The 23534-nt window shown below is 35.9% G+C and overlaps 1 protein-coding gene across 4 annotated transcripts in view; it reads left to right on the forward strand.

Annotated features, from left to right (window-relative positions):
* The window catches only part of raraa (retinoic acid receptor, alpha a), a 40491-nt gene that overhangs the window by 5437 nt on the left and 11520 nt on the right, over nt 1–23534 (forward strand). For 2 of the 4 annotated variants that reach the window (XM_016258099.1, XM_016258098.1), the window contains exons 1-4: nt 9884–10161; nt 10480–10566; nt 19302–19450; nt 21909–22050. In XM_016258099.1, coding sequence (XP_016113585.1) covers nt 10041–10161; nt 10480–10566; nt 19302–19450; nt 21909–22050 — 499 coding nt within the window. In that variant the 5' untranslated portion in view covers nt 9884–10040. Of the gene's footprint in view, nt 1–9883; nt 10162–10479; nt 10567–19301; nt 19451–21908; nt 22051–23534 lie in introns of those variants that run through there. The other 2 variants (XM_016258100.1, XM_016258101.1) reach the window with 1 other exon arrangement.

Consider the following 23534-nt stretch of genomic DNA (forward strand, 5'->3'; position numbering starts at 1 on the left):
TAAATGTGATTAATGATCAATGAAAATGTTGCAGTGAAAAACATGCTTCTTATTTATGAAGCAAAATATACATTACTTTTGTTTTTGGTGTGAAATTTGGCCCAGCTAGAGCATTAGAACAGAATGCAGTGTGAAATCACCTCAAGACTTGTACTGAGCGCACAGCATGCTGACTCTCACATACCTGTGAGCTCCTCCCACTGACACACGTGGAATAATGTGGAACATGCAGACATTTTCAGTTTCTGTTTCTCCTCAAACAAAGGCAGGAAGTAACAAAACCGCACGTCTCAGGGCTCGACAACTACTGCGTGCGACTATGAAATTTATTTTAGGAGCACCAGTGCGACTGACCCGATCATCATCATACTTGTGATTGCGCTCAGGGAAGCTTCAAAGCTTTCTACGTGTTTTTGCAGCGTCGAGTAATGTATCAGACATATCTCACCAATCCTTCATAAGCAAAGTGTAGACAGGGTGTAAATAAGAGATTCATCACACAGTGTAGAGAGCTTCGTTGATTATAAATGTGAGCTCGCGATGAACTAAGATGATGAGTGACAGCTTTGAATGATTTTTAAGGGAGTTTGTAAATGTGATAACTGATTTAATACAATACAATTCAATAAACAAGAAGTTAATTTTAAGTTACTTACATTGTCTGACTATAACACTATTGTCTGATTTTGCTCTATTTCGTTGTATTTCGAAATATTTCGAAAATAGTTTAAAACAAAGTCACAGCTCAGCCGCTGCGCATCTCCATTCAAACACAGCGGTGTTTCGTTTATGAACGAACAGTTTTTTTAAACGAATCTAGTGAGTCAGTGATTCATGATTACCCATTCATAAAGACAGTCACTCTTGAATGAATAAGCTGTTTGAATGAATCAATTGAATGAATGATTCAGTGATAAAAATCAGTGACTTGCCGCCACCTGCTTTATCTTTTCAGTTATTTAAATCATTTAATATTTCTATATTCAAAATTTTATATTTAAAACATTAATATCATCATGGATTTATGGATTTAATTGCACTCATTCCACTTCTGAACCTCATTAAATGTCTGAAAGTACATCAAACAACACTTTTGTGTTCTTCTGTGCCACCTCTACAAATTATTTTTGTTAATACTGATTTCATTTGATTTTTAACTTGTTTCTTATTCTACTCTTATTCTGTTGTTAAGCTTATAAAATATAATTTAAGAATTTGACAAAAGATGACATACTTTTAATAAAGTTAGAGGAGTCAAATATTACCTCGTAATGGGAAGGCTACTTTTTGATAACATTTTGGATTATTGATTAGAAGGTGCTCCTAAAAATTTGAACGTGCTCCTAAATTTTTTAAGTTAGGAGCACAAGTGCTCCTAAAAAGAAAAGTAAGCATCGAGCCCTGGGTCTGTTTTTACTGTGTGGTGTTGAACAGTACTGAAGATGTCATGCCTATGTAGACGATCACATTAATAGTTCACTATGTGTGTGTGCGTGCGTCCCCTGACTTTCAACAAAACATCCCATATAGCTGCTTTTCTTGGTCTAAACAGATGATTTGCTACATCAATCATTGCAATGAAAAGACAGCGCTACACGATTCTTCAGAAATCATTCGAATATGCTAATCTGGCACTCAAAAAAACCTTCATTATTAGTTGAAAATGGTTGTACTGGAATAGTGTCTTTTTTAGGATTTAGTTTCTTTAAAATCATAGTGATCCCAAACTGTGTATTTACAATTGGAGCAGCATTTATTCGTTTTATGGAATATAGAAATTAGAAAATATCGGAATTTAATCAAATGGTTCTAAAACATTGATGGAAAAAAAGTAGCATTTTACTCCAAAAATGTAAGATGTTATGTGACCTCCAATTTAAACAGTCAGTGATTAAGCTTTTTATGTATGAATGTATGTATATGTTTTGAACTGGACATTTTATATGAACCATCCAAACAAGGCCATTCACTAAATTGAGTCAAACTCTGCAATGCAGAATATATTTATGAGAAATAGAATATTGTTGTAGTATACGTGCTCAAATGTTTAAGGCCAAAAATAAATGCAGCCTGTCCTACTATTCGGACTCGTGTAAGACTTACATTTTTCATGGAATGCATTAAAATACATTAGCCTATACTAAAGTAAAACATCTATGACTGAATCAGATGAAAGCACACACACACATACACACAAGCACACTCATGTCTGCTTCAGATAATTGAGTTTTGCTTTAGCTTGTCTGAGAATCAGAATTCTATTGTACAGAGGAGGACTTAATTATAACATTGTGTGAGTCTTTCTGTGTGCAAGCTGGTAGAAGGTCAACACTTGAACGTAAATACTTTTGTCTGAATTTGAATGACATCTGGTAACAGATGCTGACACATGATTGGCTGAGAGCAGGAAGTATTTTGGTGCCAAATGAGCCATGTGTTTGCAGAGTTACATAGAAACAAGCAGACAGTGTTTCTAAACAAAGCCAAAACAGAGCCGTTGGTGTTTTGAATCAGTGACGTTTTGTTGCTGAACAGATCAGTGATTCAGTGATTCATTCATAAAGACACAAATGCTTTGTTCTTGAATGAATCAGCCATTTGAATGAATCAATTGTACGAATGACTCAGTGATTCACTCATTAAGGCAGTGACTTATTGGGAGTTTTATATTTGAAGTATGTAATTTTTTCATATTGCAATATTCAAAATATTACATATGCATATACTAATATGTGTATTAATAATACAGCAATACATAGCATATAGTTGTAACTGAAGTGTAAATACATCTACTGTTAAATGGAGCTTCTGTGCCAAAAAGTGTCACGTAAAAAGAACTGTGTTGCTTGTTTTATTTTATTGGTAACATCCTAGTGTCCTATTATTCTAATGGAATTTATTGATTAAATCTAAGAATTCAACATAAAAGATTATGCATACATCTAATATGGTTAGAAAAAAAATATATATATAGGTAGAAATGACCCTGAAATGAATTAAAGGTGACAAATATCACCACATGAAAAAGTTAATTTCTGTCACTTTGGTGAACTAACCACCGCACAGAATATGAAGGGTAGCTTTGGGAGTCAGCTGTCTATGACGGGTCTAAACCAGCCAAAGTACCAACACAAAAACACACTCGGCAAAATATTGTCTAAATATCAACAAAATCCCAGAAAATATCGCACATCTGTAGTATGAGTATTGACCACCTTAGACTAGAGCTTGCATAGTGTTTAGTAGTACTTTCTTTATTTTAACTTTTAGATTAGTCTTCATGAAACGTGTTGTGTAGTTGGCAATTCACAGTGTTTATGTGAATGACTGTGCAGTGTCAGTGTGTCCCGCACTGCTGAGAGGATGCAGGTGAGACATAAAAGCTTGCATCTCCATTTATACAGCCAGTGTTGTCATAAACACAAGGTTCTTTCGGGAACACTGTCTCAGAATCATTCATTGGAGGTCACTTATTAGAAGCTGCAACATGGACTTAATGCATGGTTGAAATTGAATTGTATGAGAAATCCAATTGTATAAAATTATCGGTTGAAATCGAATTATACACTGTTATTCTGAATACTCAAGAAAGCAGGAAGTTGTGAACGTGTGAGAGTGAACTTGTGTTTCAGGAATGAGATTGACTGTCACCTTTCATCATCTCAGGAATGTTCCCAGTATTTGTTTTTGTTTCTAGACGTCAAGGAATCTTATTTCTCAACGTTACACTCCCGAGATCTGTGTTAATATATGGGCACTGTTGATGTGATGTGGTGTTCACGTGTTGTGTTTAAATTGTTGGTCAAATATGCTTTTAGCAAGACCAGAGAGAATCTATGGACTTTTTGGCATTTTATGATAATTGGGGGGAAAATCAGCTCCCCGTTTGGAATTAGCTGGTGTGTGTGTGTGTGTGTGTAAAATTGGTTCATTTAAAAGTGGTTTTGTCATGTAGCATTGCGTATGCAATTGACACATTTTGATTTCAGCTAAAATGGTCAATTATGGTCAATTATTTTCATATTTTTCATTTGATCGTTTCCTCTGACATCCACATAAAATGCTAGTAAAAGGTTTCTTGCACCAAAAACAGTCATAATTTATTTTTTATGACTATTTCCACCACTCTCAGAACCACTGTAAACAGGCTGTACGTTCCTGTAGCTTTAAGACTTCTACATGTAAATGATCTCTGTTATGATTGGCTGCTCTCCACATACCAGCAGGAGTTGACACTATTCATCAGAGCGGTTCAAGTTGCTCAATAGTTACTGAATAGATGGGTTGTATGTTAATTAGTTGTGATGTCACAAATTTGACCATTTCTGACCCGGTGGCCTGAAGTACAAGCTGTAGATTAGATGCCATTGTCTTGTGTCTCACTACAGAAAAGTACATTGTGAATTACACAGGTGTCTCCCATTGACTTTGTTATGAAATGTAATTGGTAAAGTAAGGTTGGTTATGGGATCTGTTTACCCAGTAACGGGGGTTGTCAGTACTGTTACTATGGTGAGAGATGTCTGGGTCGTGGGTTCAATTCCCAGGGAACACACATACTGGTAAAAAATGTATAGCCTGAATGCACTGTAAGTCGCTTTGGATAAAAGTGTCTGCTAAATGCATACATTTTTTTTTTGTACTCATCCGATAAGCAATCAAATGGGCCATATTATTATTGCATACTTTCAAGAGGAAAACAAAAGTCAACGCTCCAATCTAGAATTAGACATACTTAAAGTGTTAATATACAGTAGAACAGTAGCTGTTTAGTACATCTGGAAAAGCAAAAGTTCACAGTTTAAATTGGAAGGGAAAGGTCCATAAAAAAATAATTAAATTATTATTATTATTTTAATTATTTGTTGTAATATAATGTGTTCTATGAATAATTTATGTAATAAAATAATACACATAAATGAAAAAATGTTCTGCTTAAAATAGTGATGCGATAAGATTGTGAAATGTTGTATATGTTTACCAGGGTTATTATAACTAAACAAAAAAAGTAAAACCATTAATAACTCTAATACTATAATACCCCCTTTATTTATTTTTCAGTTTTAGTTATTTTGGGACATCAAATTATCAAATTAAACTAAATAAAAATTAGAAATGTTGCCTTGGCAACTACCTGAAATGTTTTTTAATTGTATTTTATTTCAGTTCAAATTAATTTATTTCAGTTAAACAAAAGGTTTTTATTTTTATTTAATTTATATTATTTAATTTAGTTTAATTCAAAATATGAATGACTATAATAATATCCCAGTGATACTAAAATAACACTGATCCCAACTCTAAAGTGCTATCATAAAGTGTTATGTTATATCATAATGCTATCTGTGTTCATAGATTAAACAGAGCATTCATCTGCCTGTAGTTTTTTAAAGAATCAGATTAGTGTGATGCTGAAAAATGTGTGGTTGCATGTCTATATTTTTGCATAAAATGTGACGGTTCCATAACACATTATGGACATAAGTTTGGACATAAGGCACATTACATAAGTGATTGTTTCATTAATTTCTTGATTACTGATTGGCATGAGTGGGACTCCATACTAGTGTATCACAACAGAAATCATCTGTTAATGCTCTTGTGTGAGTTTATTGTTGTTGAGAATTGCATGTGCAGCAACTGATATGGTGACCCTCAGCACAGGAAGAGCTGATCTCTGTGTTTAAGTATGTGGGAGATTTTCAAAGACCTCAGACACTTACAGGAAATTGATGTCTGAAGAGGGAACGAGATCGTCTGATCCTCAGAAATCCCATAAGCGCACACACGTATACATGAAAATATTAGCCCAGTGAACTCTGCTGACAAACCCATGACCTCTGAAATAGTCTACACATGTTCATTCATTCTACCCATGGGACAGGTGCATGATGGGAAATAAACTACAGATGTGCCCTACACAGAAGAATGAAGGGGGTCAGTCTCATTTTACTTTAATTATTGAGGACAAACAAGAGCAAGTGAGAGTTAGGCCTCTTTTCGGACCTCATTCAACCTCCTTTTTTGCCACATGTTCTCAATGAACCATGAGAACAGACATCTTAATGAGAACATCACTGGCAATCAAAACAAACATATTGTAGTAATTAGATTTAAAGGAATAGTTCACTCAAAAATGAAATTTGTTGAAAATGTACTCCACCTCAATCCCATCCAAGATGTAGATTAGTTTGTTTCTCCATTGAAACAGATTTGGAGAAATGTAGCATTACATCACTTTATAACATTGAATGGGTGCCGTCAGAATGAGAGTCCAAACAGCTGATAAAAACACAATAAACTACAAGTAATCCACATGATTCCAGTCCCTCAGTTAACTGGCTCCACTCTGAAAAAAATAAATAAAAAGAAGTGACTGAATGACATTTTCCCATGTTTAGTCACTGTACTTCCAAGCTATCCATTCGTTCATATTCTTTCCTTCAGATAATAGCATTATATTTCAGTATATGTTCAGACATGATGTGTACTCGTGGACCTCATCTTGTATATTGCTTAAAAAAACACTTGAATATGTTTAAATAATGATGCTGGCCATTTGTACTGCACTATTTATGTTAAAGCTGCCCACTCTAGCAATAATTGATGCTCATGGTCCTTATGCTGTCAAATCCATACACTATACCCTAGACATAAACAGTCTTTGCTCACATGCTCGTAAAGCAAATAGACCTTGTATGTGAAATAATTAAAGGCAGTAAAGGGTTTGAAAGGGCCGGTTTGAATGCTTTTAGCTTTGGCAACATAATTGGCCTACTTTCTTTCACAATGACGTCAAAATCAAGAGAAAGCAAATCATGAAACTGGAACAACTTGTGTTGTTTCTGAAATGTAAAGCGATCACTTTTTTTGGCATTTTTCAATGGCCAATATACATACCTTTTAGTAGGGGTGTGCAGTATTGACAAAAAAATATATCTTTTCAAGTTCTGCATGGTGGTTAGTTAACATTTTCAAGGAATAGTTCACCCAAAAATGAAAATTTACTGAAATGTATCACGCTCAGGCCCATGAAGATGAGTTTTGAGGATGAGTCTCATTGTAACAGATTTGAAGAAATTTTGCATTACATCACTTACTTACCAGTGGACACTCTGCAGTGAATGGGTGCCGTCAGGATGAGAGTTCAAACAGCTGATAAAATATCACAATAATCGACAAGTAATACTTACATACTCAGTGTCAGCTTCCAATATTATCATAGACTATACATATCGTACACACTACAATTTAGTGACCGCTGTAGTGACAATACGCTGCACGATTAATCAGATTGCGATCTCGATTCAAACACTCACAGAGTCTCATTTCTAAATGACATCGCCAGTGTCTATTAAACCTTTGAAAAAGTCATTCAAATCTGCATTTGCGCTGCAGCTGACACACAGAGAGATAAGTTATCATGTTTAGGCATGAAACAGCTCCACAAACAGGCACTGTTTCTATCACACTGTATTACTTCTGTCTTACAATCATTCATATTGTCACAAAAGTACTGGGATAACAGTTTATAATTTGGATATAAACACTGATGGTGGATCTATGGTAGCAATCAAAATAGAGCAAATCACCGTTTGAAAGTAATTGACGCTTCAAATAACGTTTGTGTCGATTATATTGTTTTGCCACCAAGTGTCGACAAGTAACTGTTAAAAATTATTTGTCATTGACTCATTAATTCAAGAGATTCATTCAGAAATGCTGATTCATTCAGTAATGAAACAAGTGAAGTATTTGAAGTAATTGAATCATTCATTCAAAATATTTTTTTATAATTTTAATATTACAATTTGTTTTTGTGTGTGTGTGTGTGTGTGTGTGTGTGTATGTATGTATGTATATATGTATATATATATATATATTACGTCCTTTTAAATAGTCGGCAATTAATATTTTATCACAGGCTCTACTACATGTTATTTTTAGTTCAGAATCATGGGAGAATCGTGATCTCTAATTCGAACCAAAAAAAAAAAAACCATGATTCTCAATTTATCCAAAATTGTGCAGCTCTAATGTACACACAAGCAGTGTTGGGGGTAACTCATTACAAGTAATGCGAGTTACGTAATCAGATTACTTTTTTTCAAGTAACTAGTAAAGTAACACATTACTTTTTTAATTTACAAGAAAATACCTTAGTTACTTTTAAAAAAAAGTAATGCCAGTTACTTTGTTTTCCCCTTTATTGACTGACAAGTCTCCTGTCCCCATATTGGGAGAAATCGGGAGTGCAGAGGCGTTGTGTGTGTGTATTTTAAGCTATACTTGTAAAGCCATTTTGCTAGAGCAGGATTGTGTGCTCAGGTACTTGACGTGGTCCAGTTATTCATATTCATTCATGTTATTCTATCTAATGTTTTTTGCAATATTTAATGGGAACTTAATATATTTTAGTCATTTGATTTGAGACCATTGTCTAGTATTGAAAAATATGGATATGCAGGAAACAGAAACACTGAATACAGGTGTGTGTGTGTGTGTGTGTGTGTAATGTAAACAGGAGGTGTGTGTAGGCAGGGAGTCTCCTAATCTCCTCCACTCAGCATGAACACATGCCCTAACCATACAGAGAGAATTACACTGATATTACAACCAAAGTTAGATGATAAAATTTCATATTCATTCATGTTTTTCTATCTTAATGTTTTTTGCAATATTTAATGGGAACTTAATATATTTTAGTCATTTGATTTGAGACCATTGTCTAGTATTGAAAAATATGGATATGCAGGAAACAGAAACACTGAATACAGGTGTGTGTGTGTGTGTGTGTGTGTGTGTGTAATGTAAACAGGAGGTGTGTGTAGGCAGGGAGTCTCCTAATCTCCTCCACTCAGCATGAACACATGCCCTAACCATACAGAGAGAATTACACTGATATTACAACCAAAGTTAGATGATAAATGTAAAATATTAGACCATGATGATATTTATGTATTTGTCTGAAATGGATTAAACGTAAATGTCAAAATTTAAATATAGTAAAAAATCTAGCTCAACAAAATAAAGGCACAAATACTTTTTTTTATATTTTACTGAACCATTTTATTATGAAAGATGTGATGCAGGATAAATCAGAGTTTTGAGTCAATTTATGAAACTGATTTTGATTTGAACTTATTAATGGAAATGGAAACTAATGGAAATGAATTTACAGCTAATGCTGTTTTTGTTGAAGCTTAAATCAGTTTAAATTCTTAAACATCTCTTTTAAGCGAGACAAGGAAGGATTTAATTTGGCCTTTAAGTTTCCTGAAGAGTGTGAAAAATTCTGTGATGTTCACGATGTTGCTTCACCAGCAAAATCATTGTGAATGTGTTTTGAATTTGATATACCACCCAGCCAAAATGATGGCAAATTTTTCCTGAATGATTATTTCAAACAAAGCAACCCTTGTAGCTTACGTTTCTTCATAAAATAACTGTCAATGTATTGTAAATGTATTGTGAAATATTAAATATATGGCCCAGCCAAAATGACAACAGATTTTTCTCAATGATTATTTCAAACAAAAACATCTGCCTGCCTTTGAAAGGTATGGTGGAATTTTTCATTGACTGATTCCATGTTAGTTACACTTTCTCCCCGGTAACATGGTTGCTATTTTAAGTAGCGTCTCACTGCATGTGATGTTTGACTCTTGATTTTCAGGGCGGTAGTTTATTGGTTTTAGTTTGTCATAAATGGAATGGATCAGACGTACCACTTGTTGACCCTGTCAAATTGTGATCTGTTTGTCTTGGTTGATGTTAGACTTAGATCATGTCAAAAAAAAAAAAAAGAATGCCTTGGGTTCTGATGGTTAAAGCACTTTGTCACTACAAGGCAGTGCATAATCTAATAGTGAGATAAGTGTGTGTGTGACTGCTAGGGCCTGTCTCTACCCCGCTAACACACTTAAGCTGGGCTTAACCAACCCAAATCTGATTAATACCCCCTCCCGTCCTCTCCCAGCACCCTTTGGGCCTCTCGTAATGAGAGCTAAACAAGCCCAGACCCAGACCTGAACCCACAGATGAATAAACGGGTGATTACAGCAGGCACAGAGAGAAAGGGAGACGTATTGTCTGTCAGGAAGGAAGAGTTAAAGGCTCCTAAAGATGAAGAGCGAGACCGAAGAGGAGAGCAGGATAGAGGTTGATTTACAGTGTTTGTTGGTTGTCAAAACATTAGGAATGTAACCTCATCTTGAACCTAGAGATAGACAGAGAAAGAGATGGGCAGTTATAGGGTCAGCGTATATTCAGGGCTTAGCCCAGACCTCCTGGGATGCTTATGGGATGTTTTTAATTAATTGGTGGAATAGGAATGTTGAAATGTTACATCTTCAAGCCAAATTACTGTATATGAGAAGAATGGGAATGCTAGCGGATAGTTTTCTCCAAATATATTTGGTAGCAAGAGAGTCGTTTTCATTTGTGAAGTATTTGGCTGAAATTAATTTTTCGGTTTAGGCCGAAACAGTTTTGGAAGACCAAAATCACTGACGGAAATGAGGACATATAAATTAGTGTATACAACGCGTGGGAAAACTACAACAGGTAAACATATTAGCTGTGTGGTCTCTAGTGCTGGATTAACAATATCGATTTCTAATCTTTAATCAATCTTAATTTTTGTGAACCAAGCTCTTTTTAGTTTATGCTGTTTTCAGTTGATGCATCAACAAAACTTCACTAAAAACAATTTGTAGTGCACCTACCATCCATTAATTGCTAGAAGCTTTGTGTATTTCAACAGTGAACTGGAGTAGAAACATAATTATATAATTGAAAAGTTAATATAGAAACTGCATTTTGTGCAATTAAATGTTAATATACAACTCTTTTTTTTTATTTGAGTGATAATTATTTAAAGGGGTCATATGACGTTGCTAAAAAGAACATTATTTTGTGTATTTGGTGTAATTTTAAGGTTCAAAAAACATTATTTTCCACATACTGTACATTTTTGTTGCTCCTCTATGCCCCGCCGTCAATTTTTACAAAGCTCATCGGTCTGAAAAGTGAGGTGTACGCTGATTGGCCAGCTAGCCAGTGCATTGTGATTGGCCGAATGCCTCAAGCGTGTGACGGAAATGTTACGCCCCTTACCATACTGTGATGCTGTGTCTGGCCGGCGCGACAACACAAAACCAATAAAACCCATTACAAAGAGGCATTTGTTCCAGTGGGGACATAATTTCTGATTATAATGTCTTATACTGTCTTTTTACGTGTTGCGTTTCATATCGCGCCGCGTAAACATAAAACCATGTTGTGATCGGAGAAATGACAAACAACAAGCGAAGCGCTACACTGCTCAAAACTGCGTTTGAATCGTCAGTGGCAAATTCTTTTAATATGAAAACATACTTACAGTCTGTGAGTCAGAAGTGCCCCACTTTATAGAAACGGTCTTTGTGTGTAGATGGCATTGTAGGCTACTCTCCCAGGTTCAGGAAACAGTCCTCCGTAAAATGCGCTGCACACATCTGAATATTTGGGTTGAACTGTTCTGGAACAGTGTTGTAAATACAACTTAACCACTGATTTCTAGTTGTGTCCTCTTTTGGAAGGCCAAACAAAGTAGTTTCGCTTTCACACTGAAACACACAGCGTCTCCACGATAAGGCGGCGGCAGCAATAATACTACAGTGAGAATAAAAGTTACGCCTTCTTTCTTTGTGTAAACATTTGGGCGATGTTATGCAAATCTTCCCACACAGCGACGTAGACATGTGGGGGCGTGTTTAAACGAGGTGTTTTAGGAGGGCATGGTCGAGTCTTAACTTTTTATAAAGAATATCTCTTTGGGTTTGAGACTTTAGTCTTTGCAACTTTAGGGATCTTATCTATTAAAGAACAGAATCTAAGTTTTGATTAAAAATAAAAAGAGCTATTCAGAGTAGGCTTGCCGTGGTAAACGGTGCTGACGGTGATACCGTTGTTAAGCCGCAACACCAGTTAGGTCACTTGCCTACAAGTGTACTGACCCCCACCGTCGTTTTGATTTTTTTATAGTAATAAAAATCATTTAGTTCAGTAAAAGAACAGACACTACAATTAAAAACTGAACGCGGCTGCTCAATGCAGTTGAACAACAGTTGCATCACAGATCAGATTTAATTTATCCAGTGAGGAGAGTGAGTCGAGCTGACTGACAAGAAAAGTGAGGTGAGACAGAAAAGACAATGGCGGATGATTTAGTTTCGAAACGAAATGCAAAAGTGTCTGTTTGACAGTATTTTGGATTTTGAAAAGCCTGTTGACTTTTGCCGTTTATCTAAGGTGATTTTGGATGTTTTTTTAAACATTTGTTTCTTAATTAATTGGTTCCACAGTGTTTGCTGATTTTTACTTTATTTAAACTTTGTGTAATTTATTTATTTTATAAACTTTCTACGTTTCTTTTTTATTTGGTTATATATTATGCATGTTTACTTAGGCCTATTTCCAGTTTTGTATAGGCTACCTATTTAAACTTTATGTAAGTTATTTGTTATTTTATATTAGGCATAGCCTGCCCTATAGCATGGTGTATTTTTATTCGTTGTGTTAATAAAAGTTCTATGTTTTATATATAGACTAAAGTGAGTTTGACGTTGTATTTTGTTGTGGCATTCAAGCGATTGATGCCAAATTGCTGCTAATTCGAAAGTGAACGTAAAATGCGCAGCTGCTTTTGCAAGCTATTTAAAAGCGAAGGAAAGCAATGAAAAGAGGGAAAATTCAAACGAACTAAAACCGAACAATTGCTTTACGCCGAATTTCCGCTATTTGAAAGTGAAAGTAAAATGCGCAGCTGCTTTTGCAAGCTATTTAAAAGCGAAGGAAAGCAATGAAAAGAGGGAAAATTCAAACGAACTAAAACCGAACAATTGCTTTACGCCGAATTTCCGCTATTTGAAAGTGAAAGTAAAATGCGCAGCTGCTTTTGCAAGCTATTTAAAAGCGAAGGAAAGCAATGAAAAGAGGGAAAATTCAAACGAACTAAAACCGAACAATTGCTTTACGCCGAATTTCCGCTATTTGAAAGTGAAAGTAAAATGCGCAGCTGCTTTTGCAAGCTATTTAAAAGCGAAGGAAAGCGAGGAAAAGAGGAAACGCCCCTGCCCCCATGGTGATACCGGTATTATCGGTGTTGTCACACGTCGATTAACCGGTGGGAAGATTTCCTCACCGTCACAACCCTAATTCAGATAAATAATCACTAATAAAAAGAGCTATGTATTATGGTACAGTATGCATTATGGTAATATTCTATTGAGGATATAGACAAAGTTTGAATTATAAAAATGGTGTTAAAATTTGTTTGGAAGGTAATAAGCTATTAAAATTAGTATTTTAATAATATATGGTATATGGTTTATGTATATGGTAAAATGTATGGTATAGTTACTGGATTTAGTGAAGTTTGTGAACTTGGCATTGTTTCTTAAAAGAGTTTGCAAGTACAGCAGATGCAGTAAATTTCTGTATGTTTTGCTTTAGTTATCTCTAAATATTTTTGACATCTGGATGGAAATGCCGTCAGTATGCAGCATGTCAGTTAGACTTAATGGCAGCAGTCAGAGGAATGATTTCTGGAGTAGGTTGCACCTCTGAATGATTTTCTTAGTATCAGAAATTACAAGGCATGAAAGGTTAGTGTGAAAAACAAGATGATTAAAAACATTCAGGGCTTTGCTTAAGAAAATTCAGAAGCTTGCACATGGAGAAAAACAGGGAGCAAGAGACATAGAGAGAGAGAGAGGGAGAGCGAGACAGCAGAGGGGTCATTGTTAATGAGCAGTAATGTGGTTTGTTATATAAGTGTTCTGTGTGTAATTCGGTTGACATGCGAGAACAGACTGACATAAACACTACAACACACACACAGTGTGCTCATTCTATTTATCCCTGCCTCACCTCATTCATCTCTCTCTTTCTGTCTCTCTGATGTAGTGGGTGTCCTAAGTGCATCTATTTGTTTGCACACACACTGTTATGTAGTGGCACCAAACTGGGATATGCAACAAAACACAATTTTGTTTTGTTTTTAGTTTTATTTTTTTTTGCTCAGTCATATCATATTCAACAGTGGTTTTCTGTTCAAGCTTTTCTGTCGGATACCCCCTAAATATTATATTGTGGCACTTTTGTGTGCTTAATTGTTTTCAGTGTTAAAATTATATATCCTACGCCAGTTTATTGTGCAGATACAACTATATGGTCTAAAACATACTCGACACAAGAATGTGAACGCAAATGCTTCTAGCTTTTCAAGCTCAATTTTTACCCATCATTCAGAATGCACTGCATAACTCAAGTACACGTTACATTTACAGTATCTCCGCAAAGGAATGCCAGGCATTAACGTCTTCTAAGGTATGTTTCTGGCCTTTCACAGGTTAACTTCCTGAAAAGTGAAAACACTGAATCTGTAGTGTTATCAAAACCTTGTTCTGTTGTCTTGAGCGACCGGCATGTCACCTTCTGACTCAGCTGGTGCATGAGTTTGGGTGGGACTAACTGTAAATTGGTAAAAATAGAGTAAAAGATGGAGGCGGGACGGGGAAAAGTTTCTCTACTTTCTTACATTATTAGTCATTATTCTCATTTTAACTGAAAAACGTGATTACACAAACTTCATGGGAAATAAGTGGCTTGTTTGCTGAGGAAAATATTGGCACACGAACAGGACAGGAGTTCTGACATTGCTACTTCCACGAGACCATCTCCAATATTTGCAAATAGGACCGAAGTTGATTTCTAGTCTAGTTTTTTTTTTTCCTGAGAAAAAAAACATGTAAAAGAGGTTCATGATTGAAAATCAGCTAATGTTTGCATAAGCAATCACCTAGAAACCACCCAGGTGCTTGATTAAAATAATTAAATTCTTTATAAGGACATTTTGTATTGCCAAAAATGTTTCTTAAGAATTTTTTTAACACTTATGACGACCAGGGTTATTATAGTTAACTAAATCTGAAACTAAAAACATTTTTGTTACTTAAAATAAAGTTACCTGAAATTATGAAAAGTATTACAAAAAAACTAAATTTAGTTGAACTTTATGTAATAAATTATCAAAAGTAAAACTATATTAAAAATGAATAAAAACTATAAATATATATTTAAATAATAATAATGATTATTTAATTATTTAAATAACTAAATAATAAAAAGCTAATAAAATGACAAAAACACAAAAAAATTACTAAAACTGTCAAATTAAAATTAAAATGTAAAAATATAAACCGATTTATCTTAATGATCAAATAACACTACTAAAGGCAAAAATCGTAATAATACTGAAAAAAAACATTGCTAAAGACAAAAATTCCTGAAAAGAAGTTAAAAATAGTTGTAAATAACCTCTTAAAGTTAGGATAAGCTACAACTTGCCTTAAAAAGTGTGCATGATTTGCACAAGTACTCTAAAGTGACATTAATGATTGATAATATAAACATTATATTATTATGCGTGAAGTGAATTTTGCTCAATTCGAATTTCAGTAACAACTCTACAAGATTGACTCTAATAGGGAACTCGTTTTATAATTACATCATAATTTTCAGAAAATTTAAAATACGTGGCACATTATTATGGTAATCTGCTTGATTGCAAAAAGATGGCTATGGTGTTTTTCATTGAGATGATCATCAAGTCTTCTACAAGAACCACCATACAATCAGATAACACCAAAGCCTGTCATGTTTTTGGAAATACACATATTATTGTCATGAATCTGGCCCCAGAGCATGTTAGGAGCTGTTAGGAAACAATACACTCTAACAACCACACTGTAAAAAAAATTATGTAAAATGTATGGTAAAAAACCGGCAGCTGTGGTTGCCGGAATTTTACCGTAAAAAATACGGTAGACGAAAAAACTAAAAAACATAGTTATTTCAACAAAAAAACATCAAATTTGAAATGTAACGCATGGAATTCTGGGAATGTCAATTTACGGTTATTCACTGTAAATTATACGGGGTTTTTTTTTTTCACTTCCAAAAACGGTATACTACCGTAAAATTACATGTAATGTCCAATACAGTTTTTCACCGTATATAGTAGGGGAATTTACCGTTAACCATTTAACAGGTTTTTACTGTAGCATTTTTACAGTCTTTTACCCTTAAATTCACTGTCATTTTTTACAGTGCACCACCAGCATCTTAGCACTGTGATGGACAGTTTTGTGCAATTTCCTCAGAAAGGACTTGATTAATATAATTTTTCTCCACCCACTCTTACCCCACCCTAAAGGAGCAATTGAATGCTCATCATTTTGAAATTAAATGTTCATGAAGCACAAATGATTGTGGTCTTTAGCCATCTTCAGATTTTTGGCCTAGTTCGTGTTGTGAACATTTTAGCGTGAACTCAGAGCAAGGCCTTTCTGATTTCGTGCGTGGGTGTTTATAGTGTCCATTCGTCCACTCAAAACAAACCTTTAGCTCTTTGGTCCAGCATCTTAGCACTGTGATGGACAGTTTTGTGCAATTTCCTCAGAAAGGACTTGATTAATATAATTTTTCTCCACCCACTCTTACCCCACCCTAAAGGAGCAATTGAATGCTCATCATTTTGAAATTAAATGTTCATGAAGCACAAATGATTGTGGTCTTTAGCCATCTTCAGATTTTTGGCCTAGTTCGTGTTGTGAACATTTTAGCGTGAACTCAGAGCAAGGCCTTTCTGATTTCGTGCGTGGGTGTTTATAGTGTCCATTCGTCCACTCAAAACAAACCTTTAGCTCTTTGAATGTCCTGGATGTTTTGCTCAACGATGTGGCTGTGCGTGTATGTGCTTATCTTGGCTGTCATAGCCACATGTTTGAATTGCAGTTGTTTGATTTTCTCCTCCATTCTCTCCAATGCTTCCTGCTCTCATTCTCAGTCTCTCTCCGTCCGCGGCTGAGTCAGCCTTTCATTCCATCAGTCTGTTCCAGGACGTCTCTCTGAGTATTTCCTGCCCACAGAGAGACAGGCGGGAACATGCACATTGACAGTGTGTGTGTGTTGATGTTTGTGTGTGTATGGATGCTGTTTCAGATACGCGTCTGCAGTCATTCTGTGTGTGTGATGTGCCCGGCGGGGCCGACAGCAGTGGTGTGTAAATAAGAGTTCTATATTTAACTTCAGCTCACAAGTTGAGTTGCCCTCTGCTAGGACTGGGACACACACACACACATGCACGGGAAAGAAAGTGCTGCCAAACCAGCAAGAGAAGCAAGCACGTACTTTCACCTCGGGTACCCTCTCCACCTTTTTTAAAAGGACAGAAATGCACACATTGTGTCCTGTTGAGAACACCTTAATATTTCTATTATTTGTAGGCATCTATTGTCCAGGAGTCCCTAAGTCACATACTGCCTGTAGTATGCAAGATTTCATTTAGTGATTCCCAAATCATGTGTGAATGCTAATTGAAATAGTTTCAATGTTAGATATTTAAAACCTCCATCCGTCCATTTTTGGGCTGATACTGCCAACAACCTCTTGCACAGATGAATTTTTTACATAATTAACAATGGTATTAAGACTAATCTTTATGATGTTATAGTATGTTGCAATACTAGTATACTGTTCTTATTTACACTTAAAACATTACAGTCACTAGTGAAATACATATTTTTAGTGTTGTATAATATGATTTGTGATCCAATGCTGGAAATCTTCCTTTGTGCCACATTATAAAAATAAACTCGTCTGATTTACTGATATACAGTAATCATTCTGTGTGATACAGAGACATGTGGGTTAAGAAAATTGTTGCTGTGGTATCATATGGGCTATTTTCATGCTTGATTTTTTTAATTATTATTATTATTAATAATAATAATGTTGTTGTTGTTGTTCAAGAAATATAAGATACAATTATTATTATTAATAGTATAATAATAAAAGTGTTGGATAAATAATTCTTTAAAAATGAATAATTTAAATAAAAATAATATAATTGTACTTATTATTTAATAATACATAATTGTTGCTAGATAAAAGGAATTTGAGAAAACTTAATATATTAATAGTAATAATAGATAATCGAATCAATAATACATTAATATAATTAAAAATATACTAAGTTAAATAATATTTTTAAATAATAGAAAAATTAGAAAACTGAATAACAATCATATTAATGTTACATAAATATAATTAATAATAGTATAATTAGTTTAATAATATTAATACACCTAATTTTTTATATTGAATAATTGTTAGATAAAATAAAAAAAACTTAATATAATAATAATAATTAGTAGTAGAATTAGTAGTAATTGTATTTACTTATTTATTACTACTACTACTACCACTACTACTACTGTTACTATAAATGTGGAAGATGTTTGTAGTTGCCGTGGCACAAAACAAACAGTAGGAAACCCGTCTTAGAAGCTAGAGCTGTCTGTTCACCTTCCCATGAGTGGTTTGAATGGTGTTGGTAACAGTGTTCGTCTCTTGTTTTGATGTGTGATGGGTGGCTAATTATCATCTGCACAAATGTGTTACACGTGTTCAGTGAATGTGCTAAGATCATTTGTGTCTCTCTGACAGAAGCTCGGTTCCTCTAGAGGAGCTGCTTCAGGACGACTATGTCTTTGATCTCTCTTGTAATGTTCCCAATCACACACAGCAGCGCTGCAATGTGATGCTCCAGCACATGGGTCAGGGTCAGGGATGCCTCCTAGATAAATAGGAAAGTCTGCTTAATGGTTTCTAGAATTTGGGCTATTCATTTTTTTAATGGTATGGAAAAGCAATTTTCAAGAAAAGATTTATTTTAATGACTATATGCTTGACAAAAATAATATTAAAATTAATTTTTATTTAATGAACATGTACATCGCTAAGATCATTTGTGTCTCTCTGACAGAAGCTCGGTTCCTCTAGAGGAGCTGCTTCAGGACGACTATGTCTTTGATCTCTCTTGTAATGTTCCTAATCACACACAGCAGCGCTGCAATGTGATGCTCCAGCACATGGGTCAGGGTCAGGGTCAGGGATGCCTCCTAGATAAATAGGAAAGTCTGCTTAATGGTTTCTAGAATTTGGGCTATTCATTTTTTTAATGGTATGGAAAAGCAATTTTCAAGAAAAGATTTATTTTAATGACTATATGCTTGACAAAAATAATATTAAAATTAATTTTTATTTAATGAACATGTACATAATAGAAAAGATGTATTCGAGTCACAGTCTGAATTAATAGATTTTTTATGTATTTTGAATACAGTAATAATAGACACACACACACACACACAAGTCATGTCATTGACCCATAAACTCTCTCACTTTCACAGCTATCGAAACCCAGAGTACGAGTTCAGAGGAGATCGTCCCGAGCCCACCCTCTCCGCCCCCTCCTCCTCGCATCTATAAGCCCTGCTTTGTGTGTCAGGACAAATCTTCAGGGTACCACTATGGCGTCAGTGCCTGTGAGGGCTGCAAGGTGAGTGGCGTGACCCATTCTCATTCACTCACACCGCATGTGCTTGACCCAAAACTAGCAACACAACTAAATTAGCTTAGTAGTCAGCTGTTTTAAAAATACAGTAGTGTCAGTTTTTTCAGTAAGCTATTTTTTCTTCTTCTAAAAAGTAGAGAAGAATAACTAAATACTGTTTACACAGGGTATAGTAGTGTTAGTGAAGTACATGTAAACATAACTTGACAATACTTGGCCATTTTCAAGCTCACCCTCAAACATTCTTATGTAGTTACTTATTACTGCTTCAAAATTCGCGTTTTCAAAACGTCGAAGAATCAGGAATTTACAACAGACCATGTTTTACTCAACAATTGAAAAACCCCATCATAAAAACACATCTTGAGGTAAAAATCTTGAGGTCACCCATGGCTAATTAGTCTTCTGAGTGTTGCGGTCATGGCTGCAGCACTGCCCCCTTCATTAGCATAGTTATTGTCCGCTTCTATGTGAAGCTACTTAAAGGGGTCATATGATGCGATTTCAAGTTTTCCTTTCTCTTTGGAGTGTTACAAGCTGATTGTGCATAGATAAGATCCCTGAAGTTCCAAAGACTAAAGTCTCAAAACCAAAGAGATATTCTTTATCAAAGTTAAGACTCTGCCACGCTCCCCTAAAACGGCTCGTTCTAACACGCCCCCACATATCTACCTCACTATGTGGAAATATTAGCATAATGCCGCCCAAATGTGCACGCAAAGAAAGAAGGCGTGGTTTCAGTAACTGCAGTTAGTGTTGAAGCAGCATGTCAGGGAGACGCTGTGTGTTTCTAGGCGAAAGCAGAAGCACTTTATTTGGCCTTCCGAAAGTAGATGCATTTAAGAATCTTTAAGATGACTTACAACAGAACAGCAATGCATTTTATGGACGACCATTTCGTGAACCTAGGAGAGGAGGTAATTCTGACTTTGCTATGACAATCTGGCGCTTCTGAATCAGCTACTGTTTGGTTATTAGTTTAAGTATTTGCTATTGACTGTTCAAATGCGGAGTTTTGCGCATCGTGTGTGTGTGAGAGAGAGAGAGAGAGCGAGAGAGAGAGACAGCGTCACATCACAGTGGAGTTAGCTATCTTAACCGCGGTTTGTGTACTGCATCATTACTGTGTCTGTTCCCCTTTCGGGCTTGAACTGATGGTAAAACTAATGACATTATTTACTGTCTTTACATTTATTTTGAAAGATGAAAAAATCGGTCTGAGCCTTGAGTAAATGTGCTACAGTAGCACGTGTGCGACACAGTTTTACATGTGTATGAGTCATTTACAAACCTGTTGTCCAACAAAGATATTTTAATTTATTTACATGCTTTTTCTCCATATTAACTTCATAACATAACTCAGTAATGCTCACAACACCATATTTTGGGTAAAAATAAGAAAGATAATACTTTTCTCTAAAGCAGTGGTCGCCAACCCACCTCGAAACGCGATTGGACTAGTTTTATTGCGAACAACATTCCACAGGCCACAATCAACAACCTGATCAACTCTATGCGAAGGAGATGTGTTGCACTGCGTGTGGCAAATGGTGGTCACACCAGATACTGACTGGTTTTCGGACCCCCCAATACAGTAAAACTGCACATTTTAGAGTGGCCTTTTATTGTGGCCCGGCTAAGGCACACCTGTGCAATAATCATGCTGTCTAATCAGCATCTTGATATGCCACACCTGTGAGGTGGATGGATTATCTCGGCAAAGGAGAAGTGCTCACTATCACAGATTTAGACAGATTTGTGAACAATATTTGAGAGAAATAGGCCTTTTGTGTACATAGAAAAAGTCTTAGATCTTTGAGTTCAGCTCATGAAAAATGGGGGCAAAAACAAAAGTGTTGTGTTTATAATTTTGTTCAGTGTATAAACCGATTGTGTCTCTTCATGAGACTATACAAAGCTTGATTCACATGGATTACGATCCTTTTATGAACTTTTTTAAGATTGAATGTTTATGCTTTTTCAATAGAGGAACAAATCTTTCAAGTTTTATGTCTTCTTTTTAAATTTTTTATATAAAAAATATCTTCTTTTGTGTTTCAAACATACATGCTTTTTTATTTTTATTGATCAGACCTAGAATTTTGTCTGGTTGATGTTAAAGGCAAAAGATTCTCATAGACTTACGCTGAAGGAAGTATATCGTAAAGACTTATGGGTGGGCTTTTTGTTTTTGGTCAGTAAGCAACATCCTAGCAACCATCCAAAGTACTATAGTAACACCCTAGCAACCACTCAGAACTCTTTAGCAACCACATATCAATGGCCTAACAACCACCAACAATACTTTAACATTATGGCTATGCGTGTTGTAGGGGAAAAGCACCATCAGATGTAAACATCTAGTTGTTTTGACAAATGACTGGCATTTTCTTGCATCTCATAGAGTTTGTCTCACAGTCCAAATTGTGTTGTTTGTGTTTAGGGATTCTTCAGGCGAAGTATTCAGAAGAACATGATCTACACGTGCCACAGAGAGAAGAACTGCATCATCAACAAAGTCACCCGCAACCGCTGTCAATACTGCCGGCTGCAGAAGTGCCTGGAAGTGGGAATGTCCAAAGAATGTGAGCAATGCATCAGTAATACTCTCTCCACAGCTGAAGTACTCTTGCCAAAATATGAAACAGCAAGTAGAGATATGAGTACACATACACACAGTCAGTGCCTCCCTCTGGCTATACGAGAACACGTCTCCACACAGCTAGGCACTGTCAGACTTGAGAAGTTAATTGGGAGAGGTGAGAAAATACACACACACTCACACTCACAGGTCTACAGCAGAAGTTGTGAATGTGCATTTGTTCAGAAATCTTTCCAGATAGATTCGAAGTGCTCTTACCATCAAGTGGACATGAGTCTCCACTGCAGAAAGAGACACAAATGGCGTGTTTTTATAGAGGGATAGGGAACAATCTGGCATCATGTCAGAGGGTGTGTGTTAGGCATGGGACGATAACCTGTTTCAAGGTATACCGCGGTTTGGAAAAGCCACGGTTTCAAAACCTCAAAAATTTTCCGTTATACCGGTCCTGCGGTATGCACAGTTTTTTTACGTGTCGTCAAAGATGGTAGACGGAAAGTGCAGGACTCGCTCAGTTGTGTGCTGTGCAGCGAAGAGTGTAGCGAGTCACACGACCCCTCCCCCTCCGGTGGGCGGAGTCACCTGTGTGTAGGATGGCCGAAGGAGATGAATCCCTGGAACTTTTTCCCCCATCGAAAGAGACGAAGTCTGTCGTATGGGAATTTTTTGGGTAACGTAGACTAACCATGTTCCGTACACAATGATGTTCCGTACAGATGACGTTTGAATATACTTCCAAGTCGAACATAAACTATATATCTGTGTCATCTTCGGTTTTCTCCCTCTTTCACCCCCGATCAAGACAGAGACCCACCCACCGTTTGTTTCAGTGTTGAAATAAATACTATTTGGCTTGCTACCGAGGCAGATAACATGGCTAATTAACTGGCTAACGTCAACTAGTTTCCTCCCTCACATTACTTCACAGAGTGAGGAATAGCAGTCTAAAGCAGTGTTTCCCAACCGGGGTGCCGTCTGTCGAGAGCAGGGGTGCCGTGTAAAAAAATATATTTTTTAATATTTTTAAATTAAAGCATCTATTATATAATATCCATTTCTGATGTCGCCAATAATTAGAGTTGCACCGCAATTTCGGCTGCCAAAAATGAGTTCACCGCTCAGGTTTCACTTTCATGTGGTGTGCACTCCGCTCAGTCGCTCCACTCGTATACCGTTCATGCTCATCGGAACAGCAAAGTCCACTCTAAAATTGAGCCGACAGGAAACACAAAATTAATTTTGTAGGGTGCCACAAGTTTGTTTAAATTTCCAAAGGGTGCCGCGACTAAAAAAAGGTTGGGAAACACTGGTCTAAAGTACGTACTGTAGCCTAATTTTCTGCGATTTAGTACAATAATTAAACTTGGCTGGTCTCACGTCTATACTTTTAAGCCTCCTGCCATTGTTTACATCTGTTCAAAATCACGCATTTCAAAAAAAAAATAAAAAATTTGCCACTGTTTGAGC

Source organism: Sinocyclocheilus grahami, unplaced genomic scaffold (genome assembly GCF_001515645.1).
Source record: "Sinocyclocheilus grahami isolate Dianchi unplaced genomic scaffold, SAMN03320097.WGS_v1.1 scaffold1642.1, whole genome shotgun sequence".
Lineage (NCBI taxonomy): Eukaryota > Metazoa > Chordata > Actinopteri > Cypriniformes > Cyprinidae > Sinocyclocheilus > Sinocyclocheilus grahami.